The sequence below is a fragment of the Carlito syrichta genome, unplaced genomic scaffold (genome assembly GCF_000164805.1).
Source record: "Carlito syrichta isolate Samal-C Ts95f unplaced genomic scaffold, Tarsius_syrichta-2.0.1 Scaffold304341, whole genome shotgun sequence".
NCBI classification, from domain to species: domain Eukaryota; kingdom Metazoa; phylum Chordata; class Mammalia; order Primates; family Tarsiidae; genus Carlito; species Carlito syrichta.
Window position 1 is genome coordinate 70,333 of NW_007248437.1, and position 27,234 is coordinate 97,566.

Here is a 27,234-nt window from a genome sequence, read left to right on the forward strand (position 1 = left end):
CATTTTTGATTTGTTGTAGAGATGAGGTCTTGCCAAGTTGCCCAGGTGGGTCTCGAACCCTTGGGCTCAGGCAATCCACTCACCTCAGCCTCTCAAAGTGCTGGGATTTCAGGCTGAGCCACTGAGCCCAGCTTCAGATTCTTAAAGGTTTAAAGACTATCAGTTCTGTAGTAACACTGATTAGTGTTACTAGATTACTTTTTTTTTTTTTTTTTTTTTTTGAGTGGGAGTCTTTCTGTCGCCCAGTCTGGAGTGCAGTGACACACTCATGGTCACTGTAGCCTCGACCTGCTGGTCTCAGGGGATGTTTCTGCCTCAGCCTTCCAAGTAGCTGAAGCTACAGGTGTCACCACTATACCCGGCTAATTTTTTGAATTTATTTATTGTAGAGATGAGGTCTCACCAAGTTGCCCTGGCGGGTCTCAAACCCATGGGCTCAGGCAGTCCTCTCTCCTCGGCCTCCCAAAGTGCTGGGATTACAGGCTGAGCCACCAAGCCCGGCCAGGAATTCTTTTTTTAAAGTACACAGATCTTTTTCTCTTTGATTTCAAATACTTTTAGAAATTAAAGTTTTAGGAAAAGTCATGTTCCTAGGATTTTTTTTTTTTTTTGAGTTGGTGCCCAAGCAGGTCTCAAACCCGCGGGCTCAGGCAGTCCACTCACCTCAGCCTCCCAAAGGCGCGGTATTACAGGCTGAGCCACCGAGCCCGGCTAGGAATTTAATATTATTTTAATACAGTCTAACTTATTGAAGGCAGTTAATGTGTGGAGTGTTCCTGACTTTGACCAGAGGACACAGGAGGGAACTTCTGTTACTGGAAAAGGGTACTGAGAAAAGACATTTTTTGTTTTGTTTTCTTTTTTCTTTTCATCTTCTTCTCTGGGTCCCTTTTCCACTCTCTTTCTCCCATGTAGAGCATTAAAAATAGAATCATCAAAATAAATAGGCAACACTTGGTTCTGTTTGGTAATGTGGTACTTTATTAGGGTCAAAAGCCCTGACCTTATGTTTATTTCCTTGAAGTGAGGCAAGTACTGTTTAAATTAGATATGGCAGCATAAGATTCTACTGCAAACTGAATTCAGATCTCTGCTTTATGATGGTGAGCCCCAGGCAGTAGTTAGAGTGTTCTGTGTTGTGATCCAGGGAGTGTGCTTGTTAGCCCTGGGTCTTGTTTTGCCTGCTCTTGCATTGTCACCAGGCAAAGAAAGGAAACGCTGGGACCTGTAAGTGGGGGCTGTGCTCTTTGATACTCTTCTTCTGATGTTCAGGAAAAATACATACCACTCAGACAATTTCATGTTGGTTATGAAAAGGACATCTGCATCTTCAACAGAAAAATTTATTGAGAAAAGTGTGAGAAGAACAATGGAATGGAAAGGAAAAGATCTGCACCCCTTTGTTCTGACAAAGCCTTGTTCAGAGTGAGGCAGCAAACTCTCATGGACAGCTGTCTGTTTTGCTGTTCTCGGAATGGTTCCACAGAAGCGTCTATTCTGGATCAGGAATTCTTTCTTGAATACTTTTTATTGCTTTATAAGTGTCTATTTCTTTGGGAAATATAAAGCTCTTCCTGCTCCCACCAATCTCTCCTCTTACTTTTCAGATCAGTTCTGATTCCTCTTTGCTCACCTCATTCAGTAAAGAGAAATGACAAAAGAGAGATGAATTTCCTTGCCTTGCGAGACAGCTTATTTTTGTGTCTTTATATACAACTATTGTTTCTAAGCCAAAAATCACCATAAAAGAAAATTTAAGAGATATAGGTAGAGTAATTGAAAGTGTGATTTTTTTTTTTGACTTGGAGTCTCACTCTGTCGCCCAGGCTAGAGTGCAGTGGCATGCTCACAACCACCACAGCCTCAACCTGCTGGGCTCGGGCGATCCTTCCACCTCAGCCTTCCAAATAGAAGGAACTACACCATGCCTGGCTAATTTTTTGGTTTGTTGTAGAGATGAGGTCTTGTCAAGTTGCCCAGGCTGGTCTTGAACTGCTGAGCTCAGGCAGTCCTCTCACTTCTACCTCCCAAAGTACTGGGATTTTAGGCATGAGCCACCATGCCTGGCTGAAAGTGTGATTTTAATTATACTGCTCAGAGATGTATTTCTGTCCTAGAAAAAGAGAGATTGAAAGAAAATAATAATAATTTCTTAAAAACATTTTTTATTATAAAATTGTGGGGTACAGTTAAGGGTTAGGTATACAAATATGCATCGTTCAGGCACCCTGGTTAATAAGGGGTGTCTCCCCATGAAAATAATAATTTTTATTCATTCTTTGTTGTTTTTTTGTTGTTTTTTTGTTTTTTTTTGAGTTGGAGTCTCACTCTGTTGCCCAGACTGGAGTGCAGTGGCTGCTCCCGGCCACCACAGCCTCGACTTGCTGGGCTCCGGCGATCCTTCCGCCTCAGCCTTCCGAGTAGCTGAAACTACAGGTGCGCGCTACCACACCCGGCTAATTTTTAAATTTATTGTAGAGATGAGGTCTCACCAAGTTGCCCAGGCGGGTCTCGAACCTGCGGGCTCAGGCAGTCCACTCACCTCGGCCTCCTAAAGTGTTGGGATTACAGGCTGAGCCACCGAGCCCAGCCTTTTATTCATTCTTTGTAAGCACCGTGATTTGTGTTACGGTCTATACCTGTTGGGCGCTATATGTCTTGCTAAGTCTTAGAATTGTATTTATTACTGCCATCCTCATTTCCTGTGCTACACTGATTTTTGCATAATACTTTTTATCATGGCCATATCCAAAACCTGGCTTTACAAAGACACGATGTTATTGTAAGGAATGTAGTACAATCTAATGTTGAAACTGAATTGTCTCACTCTAGTAGTTTGCATGGTATCCAACAGATGTCGCTGTGTTTTACTTGAAATTTTAAAACATCCCACAGTGCCCCTGTGAGTTTGCTGCGGTGCCCTGGGACTTCTGTGCACATGACTTGGGAATCTCACTTTTAATGTGTTCAGGAAGAAATGTTAGTAAGACAGAGTATAATTTAACCATATAATGAGATTGGAAAGTCAGGGCCAAATAGTTAAAAGAAAGGAGTTCCCCCCACCAGTATGTTTAGGTAATTCAAGAACTTTCACTAAATGAAATGGCAAGAGCAATTTGGGTTTTATTGGATTCTTTTACTCTTATAGTTATTAAATTGCCAAATTATTAGTTGATGAAAGATACTCACTGTAAGTCTGCATCCTATGCATTATGCTATGAGAGCTCAGATAGACTGATGAAAAGAACAACCTTTGGGCGACAAATGAAGCTTTGATCACAGAAGGTGAAGTAAAGACTGAATTGACCTGTTGCCGGTGATGGCTGAGTAAATAGCCTTAGACAAACACTTGCCAAGCGATGGGGCCATTTCTTACCTACCTCCCTGCCTCTGGAGCTAGCGTGGTAGAATACTATTCATCTTGCCCAGTTACCTGTGAACATTTAAAAGATAGTTTTCTCTGGGTTTTTATATGACTTCTAGCCTCAGATGGAGAGTGTGGGTGTGTGAAACAACAAAGATTAACAATGTTTCTTGAACATCTCTGATCCTTTTTTCTTTCTCACCCTCATATTCCCTCCTCCTTCCTCTTCTTTTTCCATTCCCCTTCTTTCTCCCTTCTTTTACCTTCCTCCTTGTTTCTCTTTCTCTACAAGTTTCTCTTTCTCTTCTTTTGTTTCTCTCTACTTCTCCTTTTTCTTTCTTTCTTTCATTTGTGTCTGTGCCCAGATATACACGTGCATATTCACACATACCTCTGGAGGCAGATATAGTTTTAATCTGTATAAATCTCTCTGATAATTGAGGCTCAGGTCCTGAAGGTTAGATTCTTGGGTGAGAGCTCCTGTGCCTTTCATTTTGAAAGAAAGATGAAAAAAATCCTGCCAAAGATCCAGCTATTTAATCAATTACAGGAAGGTTTGTGACTCCACGAATAACCTCTTTGTTACTTAATGGTATTTAGACGCTTAAGACGCTTTAAAAAGTCTCAACTTCAAGTCTAAGAATCAAATGATTGACCAAAATGTCATAACAAGAAGATAGCTATTAAGCTCAGGCTGAAATAGAGTGTATAGAAACTTGTTAAATGAGTTCTGTGGAAATTTTTAGATTCCTCCAAGGTCCTCTCAGCCGAGCTCAGTGTACTTGGGATTTGAGCCACTTACTCTCCTAAGCACCTTCCCGATTGTTCGTGACCTCTTTGCGTTGCTGTGTTCTTTGTGAGATTTACAGACAGAAGGCACTTGCTGTCTTATTTTTTTGATGCAAGGCCTTTCCTAATCATTGCAACCCTGTGAGCCAGAGCAGCACTCTTGCTTTGCCGAGGAGATACGCCATGCATGCATTTCTTCTTCCTTGCTCCCCGGACAGCATCATCGCCCTTCACTTCTTTAACTTTCCTTTGCAGTTGACTGAAACCTCCTCCCGTTACGCCAGGAAGATCTCCGGCACCACTGCCCTCCAGGAGGCCCTGAAGGAGAAGCAGCAGCACATTGAGCAGCTGCTGGCTGAACGGGATCTGGAGAGGGCGGAGGTGGCCAAGGCCACGAGCCACGTGGGGGAGATAGAGCAAGAGCTAGCTCTGGCCCGGGACGGACATGACCAGGTGAAGTCTGGTGCTGACCTCATTGTGGAGATGGTGATGGTTTCTAAATCTAGTGAGGCTGAGAGGCATGTCCAGTGCTCGGTGCCAAGGAGCTAGTCTTGAGAGCACTGGAATGAGTATACATTTCATTGCTGAGCTTGTTTGAAAGCTGTGACCTGGGATGCCAGTTTCCATCATCATAGAGATGAAGTTTTGTTCTTCTTGATTCTACTGTAGTCTTTGGTCTTTATGTCCAGGTCTTTTGATCTGTGTTAGGCCAGCTGGTTTCTAGGACCTTAAGTTCCTGTTTGTAGATTATTCTTTGTATGTCTTTCAGCTTCGAAAAAGATAAGAGTTGTTTTAACATTGCCCTCTATTGGCTTCAAAAAAAGTTAAGAGTTGTTTTAACATTGCCCTCTATTGCTTTAATGGTATGGTTTCTCATCATCTAGCTTCCAGGAAAGCTGCGGAGAATCACCTATTAAGATAGAAAGCATTTTAATATGACAAGGTTTTAGAGTAATGCCCACCCACCATGGTAACACTTACCCATAGCTCTTTGGAGGTATCCCTGGGCCTGTATCTGGGGTCAGAAAGAGACCACTCACTGACGTACTTGCCTTCCCCAGCATGTCCTGGAATTGGAGGCCAAGATGGACCAACTACGAACAATGGTGGAAGCTGCTGACAGGGAGAAGGTGGAGCTTCTCAACCAACTTGAGGAGGAGAAAAGGTGACCCCAAACTGTTCTGTGGTACAAGTGTGGCTTTTTCCTTTTAAATGCTGTTAGGGTGAAATTTCCTATTAACAACCTTGTGGCTGGGCGTGATGCCTAATGCCTGGAATTCTAGCACTTTGGGAGGCTGATGTGAGAGGACTGCTTGAGTCTAGGAGTTTGAGACCAGCCTAGGCAACATAGCAAGACCTCGTCTCTACAAAAAATCAAAACATCAGCCAGGTTTGTTGGTGCATGCCTATAGTACCAGCTATTTGGGAAGTTAAGGCAGGGGGATTGCCTGAGCCCAGGAGTTTAGGGCTATGGTTAGCCACTGCTTCCACTGTAGCCTGGGTGACAGAGTGAGACCCTGACCCAGAAAAACAAAATAAAAACCAGCCTTGTTGGTATCAACCCATGGAACCAAGGGAATGATAATTTGTCCAGTAGAAACTGAACTCTGATTATTGTGTAATGAGGGTTTGCTTTGATTTGACTTTTTTCCAAGAAGCTTGAAATCATTTATTCATGGCCGGATTAAATTTAACAGATTTTTTTTTTTTTTTTTGAGTTGAAGTCTCACTCTGTTGCCCAGACTGGAGTGCAGTGGCCGCTCCCGGCCACCGCAGCCTCGACCTGCTGGGCTCCGGTGATCCTTCCGCCTCAGCCTTCCGAGTAGCTGGAACTGCAGGCGCGCGCTACCACGCCTGGCTGATTTTTTTTTAATTTATTGTGGAGATGAGGTCTTGCTTGCCCAGGTGGGTCTCGAACCTGTGGGCTCAGGCAGTCCACTCACCTCAGCCTCCCAAAGGCACGGGATTACAGGCTGAGCCACCGAGCCCGGCTAGATTTTTTTTTTTTTTTTTTTTGAGTTGGAATCTCACTCTGTTGCCCAGACTGCAGTGCAGTGGCACACACTCACTGCCACCGCAGCCTCATCTTGCTGGGCTTAGGCAATCCTTCCGCCTCAGCCTTCCAAGTAACTGGAACCACAGGCGTGTACCACCACACTCGGCTAATGTTTTGATTTATTGTAGAGACAAGATGTTGCCAAGTTGCCCAGGCCGATCTCAATCCCCTGGGCTCAGGCAGTCCTCTCACCTCTGCTTCTCAAAGTGCTGGGATTACAGGCGTGAACTATCACGCCCAGCAATTTAATAGATATTTATTGAGCCCTAGTGCTTATGAAACTTCTTGAGGATAGCATCAGTCAGTATTGTGGAAGTCATTCCATCCTAGTTTTTATTTGGAACTCTTCCTGGTAAGAGGATATGTTAGATCCAAGTTACCTAGTATTTATGACATTGTATTATATCTGGTGGGTGATATAAGGTCCCTGTCCTTGAGAAACTCAAAACTTTGTTTGGAAAACAAAATTCTCACATGTGAAACAATTAGAGAATTATTGAAGTTGGTATGAAATCAAATGCTAAATAGTATGAGACAGAGTCCAGTTTAGTTCTTTTTTTTTTTTTTTTTTTGAGTTGGAGTCTCACTCTATCACCAGACTGGAATGCAGTGGCTGCTCCCGGCCACCACAGCCTCGACCTGCTGGTCTCCGGCGATCCTTCCACCTCAGCCTTCCAAGAAGCTGGAACTACAGGCCCGCGCTATCACACCCAGCTAATTTTTTTTCATTTATTGTTGAGATGAGGTCTCGCCTAGTTGCCCAGGCGGGTCTCGAACCCACAGGCTCAGGCAATCCTCTCACCTCAGCTTCCCAAAGCGCGGGATTACAGGCTGAGCCACCGAGCCCGGCCAGTTTAGTTCTTATAAAAAGAACTTTCCTGAGGCCATGAACAAACAAAATCTTTGAAGAAAGGGTCTGCATGGAAATCATTTGAACATCCCTGGGTTTTGGGACATTTGTTGGATTTAATGCCATCTTCTTGGTCATTTCTGATAATAGCGGCTTAATTCCATAACAATCTAGTATTACATGTGATCAGGACATCATAAGCAATGTTATAGTCAGGAGCACAGTAAGGGTACAGTACCATCTCTTACTGAGAAAATTGCTTTCTTGCAGGAGAGATAAACACTATATGTAGGAAGTTCTCCTCACATCTAAAAAATAGTTACAAGTAAACAATCTGTGATAAACCTGTGTAGGCCCTTATGAATGCCATGGCACCGAATTTACTTCTATTCTTAAACCATCTCTTACTCTGCAGATGACTAGACCGTAGAAATGTCCCCATCAGCTGTAAGGTTGGGGCCTTTAACCTATGGTGCTATTTCTCCTTTAACTGAATAGGATTTTATTCTTAATTTTGCTAGAAATGCTGGTGAGTTTGAAGGGTTTTGTTTTGCATGTAGGTTATGAACTTTGTTCACCTTTTCTTCCTTACACCCAATTTTGTAAAGATTCATAATATGAATGTTACCCAAGTTTTGTAAATCTTTAGAATATTATTATATTTCATTGACTTTGTTATGGTATTGATTTAAAACCACACCCAATATCAGATTTTAAAGTGTAAGGAAAATGTGCATTTTAGAATCAAGGGAATAGGATCCTTGGTTGCTTTTCTCCTGCAATCATTCACAGCCCTGTGCTGGGGCAGGTGCTGGTACTGTCCTGGAGCCTGTAAGGTTGAGGGGGGCAGTTCTCTGCATGAGAAGCCTATTAACCTTACCCTAAAAATATCTGATGTGGGGTGATTAAAAAAAGAGCAATTTGTTTTCCGTGCCACTCTTCCCTATGCTCTGTGTTTATAGCCTTGACATCTCCAACATATTCTGTGGTGATCAGACATTTTCTTTTTGCTTATTGTGTCTTGATTAGATCTGTTTTGTTGTTTGTGACCAAAGGAACCAGTGGATTTTTCTCAGCTCTTACCTCATGCCTTCTGGAATCAGAACCTGGGGAAAACTTTGGTGTTTTCTAAATGATTGGAGTACAGATCTTAGATGTGTAAACCAGAGACTCAAAGATGCATTTTTAAATTTTATATGTCTCTAATGCATTTCTTTCCACTAACTGATGAATTCACCAGGATAGTGATTATAGATTTTTTTTTTTTTGGATAAGGCAGATATATGCCTTATTTACTTTCTTCAGTGCTTTGTTTTGGTTTTATTCTACAGGAAGGTTGAGGACCTTCAGTTCCGGGTTGAAGAAGAATCGATTACCAAAGGTGATCTTGAGGTAAAACCCTTCCAGCTCTCTTAAAGCTTTTGTGGGTGCTAGTATTCAGAAATATGGGTGAAATAATGTGCCAGCTGACACATGTGGCCAGAAGAGTCAGTTGAGGGAATGACAGGAGGAACCTCAGTCTCTAGTCATGGGTTCTGGCTGTGGCCTTATGGGGATGATGAGAGTTCTTGACCCTGTGATTGTGTGTCCCACTTCTTGTGGTAGAGTAAAATATTCATTACTCTTTTCTCATGCTTCAAAATTGAAAACCATGAATTGGATGGAATCAAGTCATAAATCTGGCAGCATGTCTTCAATTTAAAGCAGTCTTAAGTGAGATTTTATGTTTCTCTGATTCTTAGAAAAGGCATTTTATTTTAAATATATATCTATTTTTTCAGTCAAAGTCTCACTCTGTCGTCCAGGCTAGAGTGCAGTGGCACTATCATGGCTACCGCAACCTTAACCTGCTGACCTCAGCGATCCTTCTGCCTCAGACTTCCAAGAAGCTGGGACTATACTCGTGTGCCACCATGCCCAGCTAAATTTTTGATTTATTGCAGAGACAAGGTCTCAAACTCTTGGACTCAGGCAGTCCTCTCTCCTTGGCCTCCCAAAGTGCTGGGATTATAGGCATAAATCACCAGCAGAAAAGTCATTTTATATTTCATCACAATAGTTTATAACAAAGCTTTTGACTTTATCTCAGCTTTGCTTTTCAGTTGATCAGGATAAATCCTTTTATAACCCTATAAAAGGAATAAATTTTATATTCTAATAGTTGATTTTTTTTTAATTAAGAAAATTTTTTTGTCGAGATGGGGTCTTGTTATGTTGCCCAGGCTGGTCTTGAACTCCTGGGCTCAAGCAGTCCTCCCACCTTGGCCTCTCAAAGTGCTGGGACTATAGGCGTGAACCACCACACCTGGCCAATAGTTGATTTTTTTAAAAAGACAATTAACAGCCAAAAAAAGAGAGCAATTTGTATTTCAAATTCTTTTGCTTCTATGACATATTTAAAATTATTAGATTTTTTTATAGTGTCAGATTTTTCTTCCCTTCTTTTTTTTTTTTTTTGAGATGGAGTCTCATTCTGTCGCCCAGGCTGGAGTGCAGTGGCACACTCATGGCCACCCCAGTGTCTACCTGCTAGGCTCCGGCAAGCTTTCTGCCTCACCTTCCAAGTAGCCGTAACTACAGGCACGCACTACCTCGCCTGGCTAATTTTTTATTTATTGTAGAGATGGGGTCTTGCCAAGTTGCCCAGGCTGGTCTTGAACCCGCAGGCTCAGGCAATCCACTCGCCTCGGCCTCCCAAAGTGCTGGGATTACAGGCTGAGCCACCGAGCATGGCCTTCATCCCTTCTTAATACATAATTATTAGTATTTATTTATAAATAAATAAATTATTCATATTAGTTTCAAAATTAGATGCCAGAATTAAATGGTTTTGATGGTTTCAAGCCATTGCTAGATATATGACAAATGTAAATTATTAACTTACAAACATTTTCCAGATATTTTGGTTCTTTATAATGTTTTAGTAAAAAATGCACTTATCTGTGCATTCCTGAATATACAGTTTTGCTACCATTACAGTTTTAGAGTATATTGATTGCCCATGCTGTGCTTAAATTTTAAGGGCTCTTTCAAACAGCAGCTCTAATTTCTTTGGAAATACATCTTTACAGTCAAAAAAAGAATAAGGGGAACATTTTCTGAGTTCTAGGTTTATAGGGCCTAGAATTTAATGGTTCATTAACAATTTAATAGATATCTTTTTCATTCATTTCATATATAGTCACATTCCTTTAGTTGATTTTTGTGTTGTTCTCATCCATTTAAAAATACCCCAGAATCTCATTAGAAGTTTCATATCATCATCTAATTCATATGAAATATAGTCTACGGTGTTTTGGGGAGAGTCAAGTTAAAAACTTACACCAGCATTAGGGTAGTGTAGTTTGATAAACTTACTTGAAATTAATTCAATGTTATCGTGAAACCCTAACATATTGAAACTTTAGTTGAATCTCATTTTTTGTTGTTGTTTAATTTTTTTATTTTTTACTGATAGCAAAAGAGCCAGATTTCTGAAGATCCTGAGAATGTAAGAGGGCACTTAACTGTGTGGATATTTCCCTTGTTAACAAAGATTGATTATGAATTAAAATGCTTAATTGATATACTCAAATACTAACTGTATAATCTGACCTTGGGACATTGACCTTAATATTTCTGTGCATGTGGCTTTCAAAGCAATTTTGTTTATATCCCGAAGAAATTGTATGTAATGACTAAGTTGCATAAATTCTTTTGTTTAAAGAATGGGCCAATGTTTGCGTTATAAAGAATTTTGCCAAAAAGGAAAAGAAAATTTTTGTTGGAGGCCTGGCCTTCTGTACCTAATTCATGATGTCTTCTAATGTTAGTACCATTATTCCAAAAGAGATAGCTTACTGAAGCATAAAACATTTTAGATGTGGAGTTTTAGGAATTCTAGGGAAGTTTTCCAGACTGTCTAATTTTACTTCCCACGAGAGAAAAAGGAATTGTGAGATTCCTGGTGCTTGACTGACTGCCTTTTCAGTGTGCCCCCACTGCTGGCAGTGCCTGCCAGTGCTGCTGACAGACGTTCAAACTTTCATTTGTTGCTACAGTATTTTCCCTAGTTTATGAAACTTGAGGCAAGCATTCTTCAGTGCAGACACTGTGTGTTTTCAATGTATTATTATTGAAGTGAGATTTTTCTAGTAGCAGTGCTAGTAGGCATGTAGGTGTTTTCTTTTGCCTCCTCCCTCTGATTAAGATCAAACACCCATTACAAATATTATCAAAGTAGCCACTAGAGCATTGCTTCTTGGTGCACCCTGCCAGCTGTGATGCCAATTGAAAAGAACCTGAAAACTTTTAAACTTGATTTACTGCCATAAGAGAATGAAATTAAAACAAAGAACTATTTTTCTTCCTACCACCTCCTGGCAGCTGAAATAGGCAACTGAAGACTGAACTTTTTAAAAGATCTTCGTTCTGAAGGGTTCCTTTTTGTGCAGCTACTTCAGTGATCTGGGTCTCTTCTCTCCTGCCAAAACAGGCTCCCGCTGCATCTGGTGTCAGTCTGCATGGGATTTCCCTCCTGCCTCTTTTGTGCGCTTCTTGCAAAGCCTTTGCTTTCCTTCTCAATTCCCTGTCCCAGACATTCCTCTAGGGATCCTCGGTGTCTTAGTCTAAGAAAGGAGTAAGTTTAAAAAGAGAGTTGTCTTGTTTAGTGTCATGTTTTTATTACATGCTGTGGCCTGGACGTGGATCACCAGTTCCCTTCATCTGATGCCACTGTGGAGTACCAGATAACATGTGTATCTTATCAGTAACTAGATGTTGGCTATGCTTATCTGGGAGATCTCTGAATGGGGAGAAGATCACATTAAATGTATATTTGCTTTTTATCTGGAAATAATGACCTTTCACCCAGAGAACACTTAACTCAATGTTAGGAGAAGAAAGGCTTTGTTGCTTTTTCTTTTTCCTATTACTGTAGTTTTGGATTTCACTTCCTGAGGCTGTGACCCCAATTATGGATTAGATTCTTTTTCTTGCAAAAGCAGGTAAACTGAACAACTTCTGTCTAAGGCACATATGGACCAAGGGGACTATCCAGACAATTAGGTTTTGAATTTTATTTCATAATTTTTGTGGAGTATAAAGAGCTGAAGCATTAAAAAATTTGTTGTTCACCTTTGAAATATCCCATGATGGTTTGTCTATACCTGGTTCACAAGCAAAGTGACCGCTTGAGTGCTTCTAAATCCCACAAGTGGAGATGTTTAAACCTTTAGTTTTACATTCCACCTTCTACTTAAGCTCTGTACTACTTTGCACTTTGTTTAGAGTCTGTTGTCATGTTTTCATTGCCCATAAATGTCCCACCTGATAGGGCAGTTAGAACCACAAAACATTTAAATTAATGCAAGTAACTAGCAGCTGCTGAGAGCAGTGCTGTCAATAGCTTTGGTCGGTTGATTACTCTGATAACTGATAACCTCTTGGGTAGGACAGATGGATGGGAGAAGAGGTACTTTGGACCTGGATTATTTCAAATTGATTTAATAGTCTGCACTGTTTCTAAATCTGTTAGAGAGTGGTTACCCTTGGATTTCCCATCAGATTATATCTTAGTTCGTGGTGATGGGGAATACAGGGTATCTTTTTTTTTTTTTTTGAGTTGAAGTCTCACTCTGTCACACAGGCTGGAGTGCAGTGGCATACTCATGGCCACCACGGCCTCAACCTGCTGGGCTCAAGTGATCCTTCTGCTTCAGCCTTCTAAGTAGCTGGAACCACCATGCTGGGCTAATTTTTTAAATTTTTTTTTTGTAGAACCCATGGGCTCAGGCAGTCCTCTTGCCTCTGCCTCCCAAAGTACTGGGATCACAGGCGTGAGCCACTGCGCCCAACCAGTGCAGGGTATCTGTGAGATCTTTGAGGTTCTGAATCACTTTAGGATCCCACCAGTTCAAACTCATGCCTTTGTGTTGAGTCACCATTTCTTACCCTTCTTACCTCTGAGCTGATAAAAATGGCCTCATCTTAGAATTTAAAAAAAACCCTTACCAGTTTGAGCTACATCCTCCTCCTGCTCTGAGCCTCTTAATTGGCCAGCTTCAGAGATGGAGGCTGTGGTGGATAATTATTACTGAGCTTTCTCTTTGTATTTCTATTTCCTTTTCCCCCCACTGGAAAAATCTACTGTTGGTAAATTCATTTTGGAAAATCCACTGTTGGAAGGAAATTCAAGCTTTCATGGCTCCTTATCTGTCATATATAGGAACGTTGCCAAGAATCTCACTCAAACCCCTCTTACCCATTTCAGCAAAGGCCACTGATGTGGTTTCCTTCGCTCTAGTTTCTAGATTCCCTTTATTGGGGTTATTACTTGATCCTTGTTCATGTCAAAGTATATGCCAGAGTGCAAGGATCTGCTCTGAGGATTTATTGAACAGTTTAAGATTTATGACATTATCTTTTCTCTTTTTAAGTGACAGTGAACGATTATTCTGAGGGTCAATCTACTTTTTAAAGGCATTGAGTCAGTTACATACACATTAATGTCAAAAAGCTATTGTGGGGAGGAGGGAAAATGATAGTTTAGAGGAATATTAACTGTTCTAATTTGTGCTGATAAACTTCACTTATCAATATAACTTGTATTTGGCTGCATGCATCTGATACTTCATCTTGCCTCATGTGTTTTCCATTTTTTCTTTATGAACAGACTAGCTCATGTCCCCTGCCCACCGCCATCCTTTTGTCCATAGTATTCATCCTCACTCCCAACCTCCTCATCTCAGTTCCATCCTCTTCCCCTTCTTCATTGCCCTTTTTGTTCATTCTTTGGCAGAAGGTACTTGGTGGCTCAGCCTGCATGCCGCTCTCTCTCCTCTTGTGCTGGCATGTCATGGTGGCACTGTTGTGTTCTCTTCCTCTTCCTTTTTACTAACAGACGCAGACCAAACTGGAGCATGCCCGCATTAAGGAGCTTGAACAGAGCCTGCTCTTTGAAAAGACCAAAGCTGACAAACTCCAGAGGGAGTTAGAAGACACTAGGGTAATGGTTTTCACTATTTAATGAAGCCGACTCATGCGTGTGAGTGGTGGACACCTCGGGTGACATGCCTTATAGTTGGCCTGAGCCTTGACCCAGTGGTTCAACCTGAGTTTGGTCTTGGTACTGTTCAGGTGTTTATGAATTAGACTAAGAAGTAGACATAGGTATTTTATATCAACTATTTTGTCCAAAGTAAAGACTTGCCGGGTGTGGCGGCTCACGTCTGTAATCCCAGCATTTTGGGAGGTGAAGGCAAGAGGATTGCCTGAGTCCAGGGATTGGAGACCAGCCTGGGCAACTTAGTGAGATCTTGTCTCTACAATTAATCAAAAAATTAGCCGGACGTGGTGGCGTGTGTCTGTAGTTCCAGCTGCTTGGAAGGCAGAGGTGAAAGGATCTCCAGAGCACCCAGGGTCAAGTCTGCAGTGGTGGTGAGCGTGCCACTGCACTCTAGTCTGGGCAACAGAGTGAGACTCCAAGTCAAAACAAAAAAAAAAGTAAAGACTCATTCTTTTGGTTAACTCAACCCAAATCAAAATCAGAAACTTTACAACTGTATAAACTAATGGATATAACTGTATTTGAGGTTCTTTGAATTAATACCTTGAAATACATTTCTCCAGTTGGCCACAAGCAGTCAATTGTCCTCTTGTTCTCATATTCCTAGCTATTAGGTTTTCTAAATAATTTTTGGTTATTGTTGTTTGACTGTAGCTCTCTTTTCCTGCCTTCTTCCTTGGCCTCATTGGGGAAAGAAATGGAAGCGGTGACTCTTTTTAATGAGAGTTAATGACTTTCACCCCAATTATCTTTTTTTCTTGATAACTGATTTTTCTTTGCGACTCCCTTCTTTCTCTCACTAGGAGATTAAGATCTCAGTGATCATGAGGGAAATGCATGTTGGGAATAGAAAGATTCTTACTACTCCCAGCTAAACTGTATTTGGCTCTTAGAGCCAGTGCATTAGTCATATTTAAGCTTATTTATATATTAAAGTACTTATATAGTGCTTACTTCATGTCTGGCACTATTCTAAGTGCTTTATAAGTAGTCAGTCTCATCACAACCTTAGGAAGTAGGGAGTATTATTATACCTTGTATTTTACAGACAAGAACACTGAGGCACAGAAGGTTAAGTAATGTCCCTAAGATAAAATAGTAATATTTATCTCATAATCATGGAGACGGGATTTGCATCTTGGCCATTTGACTCCAGAGTCTGTGCTCTTAATCACCATGAGATGGAGTCTGTCCATTATGGAAGTTGTTTTGCACTTAAAGATTTAAGAAATAATCATTTACATTTAAAACTTATATTCATGTATCCCTTTAAATCATTAATTTATCAGTGATTAAATTGCCCAGATTCTTAACTTAAAATTAAAAAAAAAAATTATTCTGTCTCTGATCAAATTTAATAGCCTCATTTTCTTCAATTCTTAGTATTTGTAGAGATTTCTCTTGGTGAGAAATCATTGATCTAAAAATCTAGACAATTGAGTAATTTTTCTTCTCTAATCATAAATTTTTATTTTTTAAGAAGAAAGAAAAAAATATTTTGTGTATATGATAAGAAAAAAAAGTGCTAATTCGATCCTGTTTCCTCATTACCTGAGAGCCAAATAATTGATCTGGGAAATACAAGGGGCTAATGAGATTGAGCTCTTTTAGTGTAACTGGCTATTGAAATAAAAGGATATCATTTATTATTTGTGAACTCCTCTCCCATATCTTAGTTTTGTCAGCAAACAACTTCGGTGTTTTCTTTTTTTCTGGATAGGAAGGCATCCATTTATCCAAGTATTTCAGATTAAAGCTTTTATCTTTCCATAATGAAGTATGTCTTCTATTAACCCTCACTCTTGGTACCCCAAATGTTAAAATAACCAATGACCCATGTAAGGTTCATATCACCTTTGTATGTTACCTTTTAGGAAGGACTATAAAATTCCTTGTAGCCAATAAACTCGGTTTACAAACTGTGCCTGATCTATAGAGATATTAGTGAGAATTAGCCGGGTGCAGTGGCGCACGCCTGTAATCCCACCACTTTGGGAGGCAGAGACAAGAGGAATGCCTGAGCCTACAGGTTTGAAACCTGGGCAACTTGGTGAGACCTCATGTCTACAATAAATAAAAAAATTAGCTGAATGTGGTGGGGCGTGCCTGTGGTTCCAGCTACTTGGAAGGCTGAGGTGGAAGGATCATCTGAGCTCAGCAGGTGGAGGCTGCAGTGGCTGTGAGTGTGCCATTGCACTCTAACCTGGGCGACAGTGAGACTCCTACTAAAAAAAAGAAAGAAATGATTCCTGAATTAATTTATAATCTCAAACTAGTGGGAGAGGCAGATATAGGTAGTCTCAACTGAGGGCAGATATTGGAAAATAAAAAAAAAGTGCTAGTCTTTATATGAAAATGCCATGTAGCTGGGCGTGGTGGCTCATGCCTGTAATCCCAGCACTTTGGGAGGTGGAGGCAACAGGATTGCCTGAGTCCAGGGGTTAGAGACCATCCTGGGCAACTTGGCGAGACCTCATCTCTACAATAAATTAAAAAACTGGGTGTGGTGGTGTGTGCCTGTAGTTCTAGCTACTTGGAAGGCTGAGGCAGAAGGATCGCCTGAGCCCAGCAGGTCAAGGGTGCGGTGGCCCATGAGCGTGTTACTGCACTCCAGCCTGGGTGACAGAGTACTAAAAAAAAAAAAAGCCATATAAAGTATAATCACATTATTTATTATTTTTGCTTAATTTTACTTGGCATTTTCTCATTTGAACTATTTTGTTACAACTAAGAACTATTGCCCTTTTGGATTTAGTTTATTTGTGCATAGATCTTGCAGCAATGGGATTATTAATATTTTGTACCTTATTTTGAGGTAACAAAGACTCTGCCCTCCCCTGAACATCATATGTAATTGAATTAACATCTTCAGTCCGATGACTCAATTACAGTCATCTCTGAAATATTTAATGATTTGATTATGCAGTCTTGGAGACTCGAGTGCTTTTTTTCCTGTTCCCTTGTGGACATTTTAGTCTTTATTTGTGTCACAGCCTGTAGGTGGGCAGAGGAAGTAAAAGAGGCACATTTGTTATTTTCTGTCTCAATAAAGGCAGTCCGGGAGAGGAGTTTTAAATTCAGGGGAGTGTTGATGTTTGAAATGTGGTACTCCTGTTTTTAAATTATTTGTGTTCCCTTCTATTTCCCAGATTAGTCAAATAATTTTTATGCTGGAAGCTACCATTTTCCACATGTTCTGGGTACTAAACTGACTGCCTAACAGATAGCAAAGGATAATGACTTTTTAAGAATGAAAGGACACATTTTAAGAAAGTGTTTTCCTAGCCCTGGGGTGCTTACTTTAAAAGAGCAGATTCTTGAGTTCTACCCCAGAGCTCAAATAAAATAAGAATATATAGGACTAGCCAGAAATTTGGATTTTGGATATACATGTGCATGCCAATGTCTGAGAACCACTGGGTTAGGGGAATTATGTTTACATCAAAATGCTGATAGAATTGTAGAATCCAAAAGAAGGACTGTGTAAGATTCTTATGCATAATTGCAGGTAAGTAAGCATTCCTACTTTGTCTTTTAAAAGGATTAATGAATTCTTTATTATCCAGTTGACATTTTTATTCTACAGGTGATGTTATTCATTGAAATATTTGATAGGCAATTTTAGAACTTTTATGCCAGTGCTATCCAATATAAATATTATGCAAACCACATTATAATTTTCTGGTACTAGCAAGCATTATTTATTTCTTTTTAAATGACAGGTGAAATTAGTTTTAATATTATATTTTATTTAAACTCTTGTATCAAAAATATCATTTCATCATATAATCAATATAAAAACTTAACAAGATATTTTGTGTTCTTTCTTTTGAAGTCTTCAAAATCTGATGTTTTTTTCTTCTTTTTGAATCAGAGTCTCACTTTGTTGCCCAGGCTGGAGTGCAGTGGCATGCTGCTCACAGCCACTGCAGCCTCTACCTGCTGGGTTTGGGTGATCCTTCTACCTCAGCCTTCCAAGTAGCTGGAACTACAGGCATGTGTCATCATGCCCAGCTAATTTTTTGATGTATTGTGGAGATGAGGTCTTGTTGCCCAGGCTGGTCTCGAACTTGCAGGTTCAGGCAATCCTCTCGCCTCACCTCCCAAAGTGCTGGGATCATAAGCATGAGCCACAACATCCTGCTGATGTGTATTTTACACTTATAGCACATCTATAAGATGAGCCATATTTCAAGTGCTCAGTAGCCACATGTGGCTAACGCTACTGTATTGGATAGCATATCTCCGTAGGGTCACCTCCATCAGATGGATAAGCATTTATGCAGCCTGGATGAAGTGGGGTAGAAAAAACTGGCAAAATAAGGAGGATTTTATTTCTTTCAGGAGGCAGATATATCTGGAAACTTTGAAAGTTACTGTTTCTGTTAACTTATTGTCAGTAAACAGTTACTTCTCTGGTTTAAGTTTCTTTAGAGGAAAAAGAAATATTTTTGGAGTGAGTTAAACTTAACATTAGACACTAGATTCCTTTAGTGTCTCCAAATGGTGGGAGTTTGCTGAAGTTTATACTTTTGAATTGGAGCTACCAAAATCGGGCTTAAGCCGTTAACATAGTTAGAGATATATTAACCTGTGAGTATTCATAATAGCTTTACTGCTGCCTAAGATAGGGTGTTTATTAAATATCTTCAGGGTTGAAGAAAATTATTAGTGATTTGTTATTTAAACCTCTGTTTCTTTGGACTGTATTACTAGGTGGCTACAGTTTCAGAAAAGTCTCGTATAATGGAACTAGAGAAAGACCTAGCATTGAGAGTACAGGAAGTAGCTGAGCTCCGAAGAAGGCTAGAGTCCAATAAACCTGCTGGGGATGTGGATGTGTCACTTTCCCTTTTGCAAGAGATAAGCTCTTTGCAAGAAAAGTTAGAAGTCGCTCACACTGACCACCAGAGAGAAATAACTTCTCTGAAGGAGCGTTTTGGAGCCCAGGAAGAGACTCATCAGAAGGAGCTAAAGGCACTTTTTACTGCCACAGAGAAACTTTCCAAAGAGAACGAGTCACTGAAAAGCAAGCTTGATCATGCCAACAAAGAGAACTCAGATGTGATAGCTCTGTGGAAGTCCAAACTGGAGACTGCCATTGCATCCCACCAACAGGCAATGGAAGAGCTGAAGGTGTCCTTTAGCAAAGGGGTTGGATCAGAGACAGCAGAATTTGCTCAGTTAAAAACACAAATAGAGAAAATGAGACTAGATTACCAGCACGAAATCGAAAATTTACAGAATCAACAAGAGACAGAACGGTCTGCTCATGCAAAAGAGCTGGAAGCCTTGAGGGCTAAACTGATGAATATCATTAAAGAAAAGGAGAACAGTCTGGAAGCCATCAAATCAAAACTGGACAAAGCAGAAGACCAGCATCTAGTAGAAATGGAAGACACGCTAAACAAATTACAGGAAGCTGAAATAAAGGTAAAGGAGTTAGAGGTACTGCAAGCCAAATGCAATGAACAAACCAAGGTTATTGATAGTTTCACATCACAGCTCAAGGCTACTGAAGAAAAGCTCTTGGATCTTGATGTGCTTCGGAAAGCCAGTTCCGAAGGTAAATTGGAAATCAAGAAACTTAGACAGCAGCTTGAGGTAGCTGAGAAACAGATTAAAAATTTAGAGATTGAAAAGAATGCTGAAAGTGGCAAGGTTTGTATTGACATTCTTCATCTTTTTCTATTCCATTTGTTGTTATTATTTTGCATCATACATTATTTTTTAGTTGAAGTAATTCATCTTACAAATTCCTGATTTAATTAAAACACATTGCTTGGTGCTCCCTGTTGAGTATAATCTCGTATCTTCTGATTATCTTGAATATGGTTTCATCTGAAGAGATTAGAGAAAATAATGGCTCAAGCATTTGAAATTATGTTCCTTGCCTATTTTCTGATTATCTTATCTCTGGGCTATGCTGTTGTGTCTTGTTTAAGCTTAGTTCTGGTTCATAATCTCTATTTACAGTAGAGAACTCCCTGAGATTATGGTGTTAAGGTATATAAATAAATGAATAAGATAGGAGCTTAAAACATTATCTCCTCCTTTGCCAAATATGTGGTCATGTGCCACATGACAACATTTCAGTCAATGTCAGACTACATATATAATGGTGGTCCCATAAAACTAATACTGTATTTTTATTTGTACCCTTTCCCTCTTTAGATATGTTTAGATAAACAAATACTTGCCCCGCTGTTACAGTAGCCTACAATATTTAGTGCAGTCACATGCTACATGAATTTGCAGCCAAGGAGCAATAGGCTGGACCATATAGCCTAGGTGTGCAGTAGGTATGCCATCTAGGTTTATGTACTTGCACTCTATGATGTTCACATGACAAAATAGCTATGTGACACATCTCTCAGATTGTATCTTGGTCCTTAAGCAATGCATGACTAATTACCTTATCTATAGGGTTGTGCATGAAAATGTGGACTTTGAGTGCTTCTTGAGTATTGTAAATTAACATGCTGTGAAAATAATACTCACAGCAAAATTAAGGTTAAGAGCCTGGAGCCCTTTGCATTGCCACTCTTGTTTCATTAGAGTTTTCTTCTTTTTTAATTTGAGTTGGACTCTCACTCTGTCACCTAGGCTAGAGTACAGTGGCACAGTCATAGCCATTGCAGCCTCGACCTGCTGGGCTCAGGTGATCCTTCCCCCTCAGTCTTCCAAGTAGCTGGAACTACAGGTGTGTGTCACCACACCTGGCTGGTTTTTTAATTTATTGTAGAGATGGGATCTTGTTGTGTTGCCCAGTCTGGTCTCAGAGTCTTGGGCTCAGGTAATCCTCTCATGTCTGCCTCCCAAAGTGCTAGGATTACATGTGTGAGTCACCATACCCAGCCTCGTTGGAGTTTTTTCTATGACACAATGAGAACATGATCTATTCTTCTGCCTTTCTGAGGAAATACTGAACAAGTGTGCATTTGGTCAAGCTGTAGGAAATTATATGAAACGTTCCCTAGCTTCATTTTCTACTAACTAGCCTTATTAAATGTCATCTCCATTTTTAAGGATTGTCCAAGGAATTCTTTCCCAGTCCTGCCACTAGTTGAGGCACTGGCTTTGATGCTGAATGTTCTAAGCTTTTTAAGGGAGAAACTGATGTGCTGGCAAAGAAGGAAAGGCTGTGTTGGTTAACTGGGAGAGGTGAGAACAGACAAACAGCAAAGCATTGCTAAGCAACCATAGGTGAAGATGACAAACTGCTGATTATAGGAAATTCTTATTAAATCTCCTCATGTAGTTCCGAGATTAAAACACAAAAGTAAATTAGAAGATAATATGAAACTAATCTTAGTTTACTTTTTACATCAAGTTTTTGGGGTTTTTTTGAGTTGGAGTTTCACTCTGTCACCTAGGCTGGAGTTCAGTGGCACACTCACAGCCACCCCAGCATCAACCTGCAGGCTCCAGCGATCCTTCTGCTTCAACCTTCCAAGCAGCTGGAACTACAGGCACTCGCTACCACGCCTGGCTAATTTTTGATTTTTTATAGAGACAAGGTCTTGCCAAGTTGCCTGGGCTGGTCTCGAACCTGCGGGCTCAGGCAGTCCACTCACCTCGGCCTCCCAAAGTGCTGGAATTATAGGCTGAGCTACCGAGCCCAGGCTACATCAAGATTTTTTGAAAGCCAGATTCTGATACCTGTTGTCCAGTGGATTTTATGATTTTATTTTTACTTAAATATTGAAATACTTAGCGCATATACAAGAATATAGAAAATAATGTAGACCACATGTACCCACTATCCCTATTTTAAGTTTGGTTTTTTTTTTTTTTTTTTTGGGTCAGAGTTTCACTCTGTTGCTCAGGCTGGAGTGCAGTGGCATGCTCATAGCCACCCCAGCGTCGACCTGCTGGGCTCCAGCAATCCTTCTGCCTCAGCCTTCCAAGTAGCCAGAACTACAGAACTGTGCTCCTCTATGCCCAGCTAATTTTTTTGATTTATTGTAGAGATGAGGCCTCGCCAAGTTGCCCACACTGGTCTTGAACCCCTCGGCTCAGGCAGTTCTCTCACCTTGGTCTCCCAAAGTGCTGGGATTATAGGCTTGAGCCACCATACCCGGCCTGTTTTACATTTTTTAAAGTCTAGAAGATGAAATTGCTCAAGTAGCTAACTCATTTAGAAAGTAAACATCTGTACTTTCTGCTTTAGATCATGTTGATATTCCAAATTAAATTGAAGTATAGAAAAATAGTCTATCTTGACTATTTAAAAATAGCCATTAGGCAGTCATATCTAGAACTGATTGTTCAAAGTCATTAGCATCTGAGAATTTTTTTTAAAAACCGACTTTTTATTCTTTTTAGTTTTGTTATGTTTGTTTCTCATAAATTTTTACATTTTTTCCCTTCTCATTCTGTTTTGTTTTCTTTGTGTTCATTTGCTTCTACACCATGTAACTGTGTGTGTTAGGCTAGTAGCATTACCAAAGAGCTCCAGGGGAAAGAGCTCAAGCTTACTAACCTTCAGGAAAATTTGAGTGAAGTCAGTCAAGTGAAAGAGGCTTTGGAAAAAGAACTTCAAATTTTGGTAAGTACCTGTTGGAAGCGTGTCCCAGGGTTTCTGGCCATTTCCTATTTTAAAAAATTCCTCATAAAGAATGAAATACTACAGCTCCTTCAATGTGTTGATTTAACTTGAGTGTATTAGTTATTGACTGACAAATACTGTATCATGGGAGGAATTGAATCAAACCCAAACAAACAATAAAGGTATGTGTTCCTGTTTGTTTTTTTTTAAATCTATTATTTTGCCTCTGGTAGTATACTGCTTTGGAATGTTATTGACTAGTTTTACTAAACACAGAGACTTCTGAGTTACACATCCAACACATTTAGGTTTCATATTTAATGAGGTTGAACTGTGCCTTCTCCTGCCTGCTTTGTGACTATGCAGGGTAGCAAACCATCAAGCCATCCTGGGACATTGGCACCCTCTGTTGGCAAGGTAGGGTACTGTCTAATTCAACAAATTCAGAGATCATTTTATTCCACCTCAGGAAATTACTTTTCCTTTCATAATATTATTCTCTTTTCTTTTTATTTTTTTTGAGTCGGAGTCTCACTCTGTCGCCCAGGCTGGAGTGCATTGGCACACTCATGGCCATCACAGCTTCGACCTACTGGGCTCAGGTGATCCTCCCAAGTAGCTGGAACTATAGGCGTACATCACCATGCTAGGCTAATTTTTTGATTTATTGTATTTTTAAAAAGTCACCCTGTCACCCAGACTGGAGGGCAGTGGCACAATCCCAGCCACTGCAGCCTCGACATGCTGGGCTCAGGCGATCCTTCCACCTCAGCCTTCCAAGTAGCTGGAACCACAGGCATGCGCCACCATGCCTGGCTAATTTTTAAAAAAATTTATTGTAGAGATAAAGTCTCGCCAAGTTGCCCAGGCTGGTCTCAAACCTGTGGGCTCAGGCAATCCTCTCACCTCTGCCTCCCAAAGTGCTGGGATTATAGGCGTACGCTACCACACCTGGCCTTATTCTCTTTTCTTAATCCCAAATTGTATGACATTTTTTTTTCTTACCGTTTCTCAACTTTTTTCCTTCCTACCTGTTTCCTGCACCCAAAACCCAACCTTAAGCTGATAATCATAAATAGTGCCACTGCCAGTGGTACCTTCACATTGTGGAAAAGGAAATTCATAGGCTTATAAAGAAACTAGATAAGTCAGTTGTCCCAGCTTCTCCACACACTTTCCTGTTCCCCATTTATTATACTTTTGTGCTAATAACAGTGACAAATAAAAGCGTGTGATTTCTTTTCTTATCTAAATGCCAATAATACAGTTTTCTAGTTTTTTAAATGGTAAATTATAGGTGCACTGTTTGATATGGTATCTACTATCCATATATGGCTATATAAATTTAAATTTAAATAAATTAACATATCAAATAAATTTTGAAATTCAGTTCCTCAATTACACTAGCTACTTTTTTTTTTTTTCCTGAGTTGGAGTCTTACTCTCACCCAAGCTAGAGTGCAGTGGCACACTCACGGCTACCCCAGCGTTGACCTGCTGGGGTCTGGCGATCCTTCTGCCTCAACCTTCCCAGTAGTTGGAACTATAGGCACATGCTACCACGCCCAGCTAATTTTAAAAAATTTTTGTAGACACAAGGTCTTGCCAAGGTGCCTGGGCTGGTCTCGAACCCGTGGGCTCAGACAATCCACTCACCTCGGCCTCCTAAAGTGCTGGGATTGCAGTCTGAGACACTGAACCCAGCCACACTAGCTACATTTTTAAATGCTCAGTAGCTACATGTGGTTAGTGGCCACAGTATAGTGGATAACATTCCCATCATTGTAGAAAGCTCTGTTGGACAGTTGTGGCCCATATGTTTTAGCTACATTTTGAGAAAAAGTTGTCCTGGGAATCACCATTTTGTGACTTAGTGTTCTTTAAGAAAATGTTTTAAGTTTTCCATCATTTCTCTACCCTCCTCCCTGAACTTTTAGGAAGCCTTGCTTTTTTTTCTTAAGAGTATTTCTTCATGTCCTCTTAGGAGAAGGTGCATCACTGTAAGTCTGGCCTTGGGACAGCACAGGGGGCAGCCTGTGGACTTCGACAGACTTGGGGCCCATGTGCCTATCTTTTCATAATTCTAGTTAGAAATGCTTACTTAAAATTCTCTTGCTTAAAATTCTCAAGCTAGCTCAAAGTTTGTTTCAGGGTAACCAGGAGAGTGATTTTTAATTTGGCCTATTGTCATGTTTAGAAAAGAAGACCTTGAACAGCAGGTGACTTTTTTATTTAAAAAGTGGCAGACACAGACCTAGATTCAAGATATTAGACTCAGTTTACTTTCACAAATAAAAAATTTCAGAACTCTGTTGACTCTTTTTTGAGGGGTAGCAACATGAGAATGCATATACATGGGCCACATGTATACATGCACATGAATATGTGTATGTTAAATATGAACATTCATATATGTACATACAGCTATATATAAATACCCAGGTATATACACGCATATATGCAAATCACATTTATTTGTGAATATATGTGCACATGTGTACAATGCAACATGGTAACAAGTTGTGCCTACATGTTTTGAATGTATGCTAGTTTTAATGAAATAAGACTCACAACAAAAAGCACATAGTATTGTAGTTATAATTGATAGAAACTTTATTTTATTGTTTGAAATCTTACTATTCTAAATATTCAATTTTTTTTCTTTAGAAAGAAAAGTTTGCCAATGCTGCAGAGGAGGCAGTCTCTGTTGAGAGAAGTATGCAAGGTATGTCTTACTAAAGTATGAGCAGATTGCTTTAGAGAATGTCGTACTCTCAGACTGGAGCTAGCCTCTTCAGTACACAGGACAGATGCTGCCTGTAGTCTGGTTTCACTATTCTGGGAGTTCCCACAGCACCTGGGAATACTGGCTTCCATTGGCTTCCTGAAGCCTCAAACTGCCAATAAATTCTTTCTTCTTTCAACTTAAGACTTGTTCCATATTAAAATGTAAGTATCCCTGGGAACAGCATTATCTTATTTAAGCTTTTATCATTGATGGCTTCATTGAGTTTTAATTGGAAGGAGGAAAGAGGTGAGTGGAAAAGGCATGCCTGGTGAGGCAGAAAAGAGTTATGTTCCTGCTTCTTTAGGGTCATACACAGTGGCGTGATTTATAATGGGACTTTTTAAGTATTCCTGTGTTCTCAAATCTCACAAGCATATGATTTTATTGGGTTGGAAGATAGCCAAACTCTAGGTGGCTTATTAAATATGAAACATATTAAACTTTTAACTTTATCCTAAATAGAAACAGTAAATAAATTACACCAAAAGGAGGAACAGTTTAACATGCTGTCTTCTGAACTGGAGAAGCTGAGAGAAAATTTAGCAGGTAAGAAGATGTCTCTGGCAACTAAACATTAAATACAGTAGGCTTCCCAGGATTTGAGATCACTGTAATATGTTACATAACATATCTACTATTTAGGCATAACCTCTTCACTCATTTTGGTGATATGACGTGATGAAATACTTGTCTGAGATTTGTAACCTTTAGCAGGTCCTCTTTGCTCTGTTTTCAAAAGAGTCTGAATCCATCACATCTCACCACTCCCACTGCTATCCTTGCTTCAAGCCAACGACGATCTTTCATCCGAACTACTGTGACAGCTGACCACCTGGGCTCACTGCTTCTGCCCTTGCCCGCTTCAGTCTGTTCTCAACACAGCAGCCAGAGTGATCATTGTAACATGAAGTCAGCTCATGTCGCTTCTCTGCTCAAGATTGTCCAGTGGCTCCCATCCCACTCAGTGAAAACTGTGGTCCTCCCCATGATCAGGCCCTGTCACTGCTCGGATCTCATCTTGGATCACCTTCCCCTTGTTCATTCCACTCCAGCCATATTGGCCTCCTTGCTGGATACTTGGACATGTCAGGCATGTTCCTGCCTCAGAATCTTTGCACTTGCTTTTTCCTTTTCCCTCACTTCCTACAGGTTTTTATGTCAATGTCATGATCTCAGAGAGGCTCCTTCTAAGATTTTAACCTCCCTCCTACTCCTTTCCCTGCTTTTATTTTCTTTTTTCTTAGCACTATTTACTATGCTGTTTCTTTTATCTTGTTTTTTGTCTGCCTTCTCTGCTAGAATGTGATTTTCGTGAGAACAGGGATTGCTGTATGCAAATATTACCTGAGCAAGGATGCACTCAATAAACCTTTGTTGATTATAACACAGCAGTGCTATTCTTTTTCTCTATATATTTAGATATGGAGGCAAAATTTAGAGAGAAGGATGAAAGAGAAGAGCAGTTGATAAAGGCGAAGGAAAAACTGGAAAATGATATTGCAGAAATAATGAGGATGTCAGGAGATAATTCTTCTCAGCTGACAAAAATGAATGATGAATTACGTCTGAAAGAAAGGTATGTATGATGTGTTAATAAGAGTTCTTACTTTAGGTTAGGCTCTGCCGTAAGGGCTAGATGGGAGCGGAGACAAAATGTTCAAGATTAGCCGGGCTCAGTGACTCAGCCTGTAATCCTGCGCCTTTGGGAGGCTGAGGTGAGTGGATTGCCTGAGCCCGTGGGTTCGAGACCCGCCTGGGCAACTTGGTGAGACCTCATCTCTACAATAAAAC

General features: G+C 40.3%; 1 protein-coding gene across 1 annotated transcript in view; it reads left to right on the forward strand.

Annotated features, from left to right (window-relative positions):
• CLIP1 (CAP-Gly domain containing linker protein 1) overlaps positions 1-27,234 on the forward strand; it is a 133,155-nt gene that overhangs the window by 49,095 nt on the left and 56,826 nt on the right. Inside the window, exons 6-15 of the mRNA XM_021713208.1 lie at positions 4,409-4,606; positions 5,215-5,318; positions 8,391-8,451; positions 10,517-10,549; positions 13,940-14,044; positions 18,821-19,765; positions 22,539-22,655; positions 25,323-25,380; positions 25,906-25,989; positions 26,863-27,019. Coding sequence (XP_021568883.1) covers positions 4,409-4,606; positions 5,215-5,318; positions 8,391-8,451; positions 10,517-10,549; positions 13,940-14,044; positions 18,821-19,765; positions 22,539-22,655; positions 25,323-25,380; positions 25,906-25,989; positions 26,863-27,019 — 1,862 coding nt within the window. The remainder of the gene's footprint in view (positions 1-4,408; positions 4,607-5,214; positions 5,319-8,390; positions 8,452-10,516; positions 10,550-13,939; positions 14,045-18,820; positions 19,766-22,538; positions 22,656-25,322; positions 25,381-25,905; positions 25,990-26,862; positions 27,020-27,234) is intronic.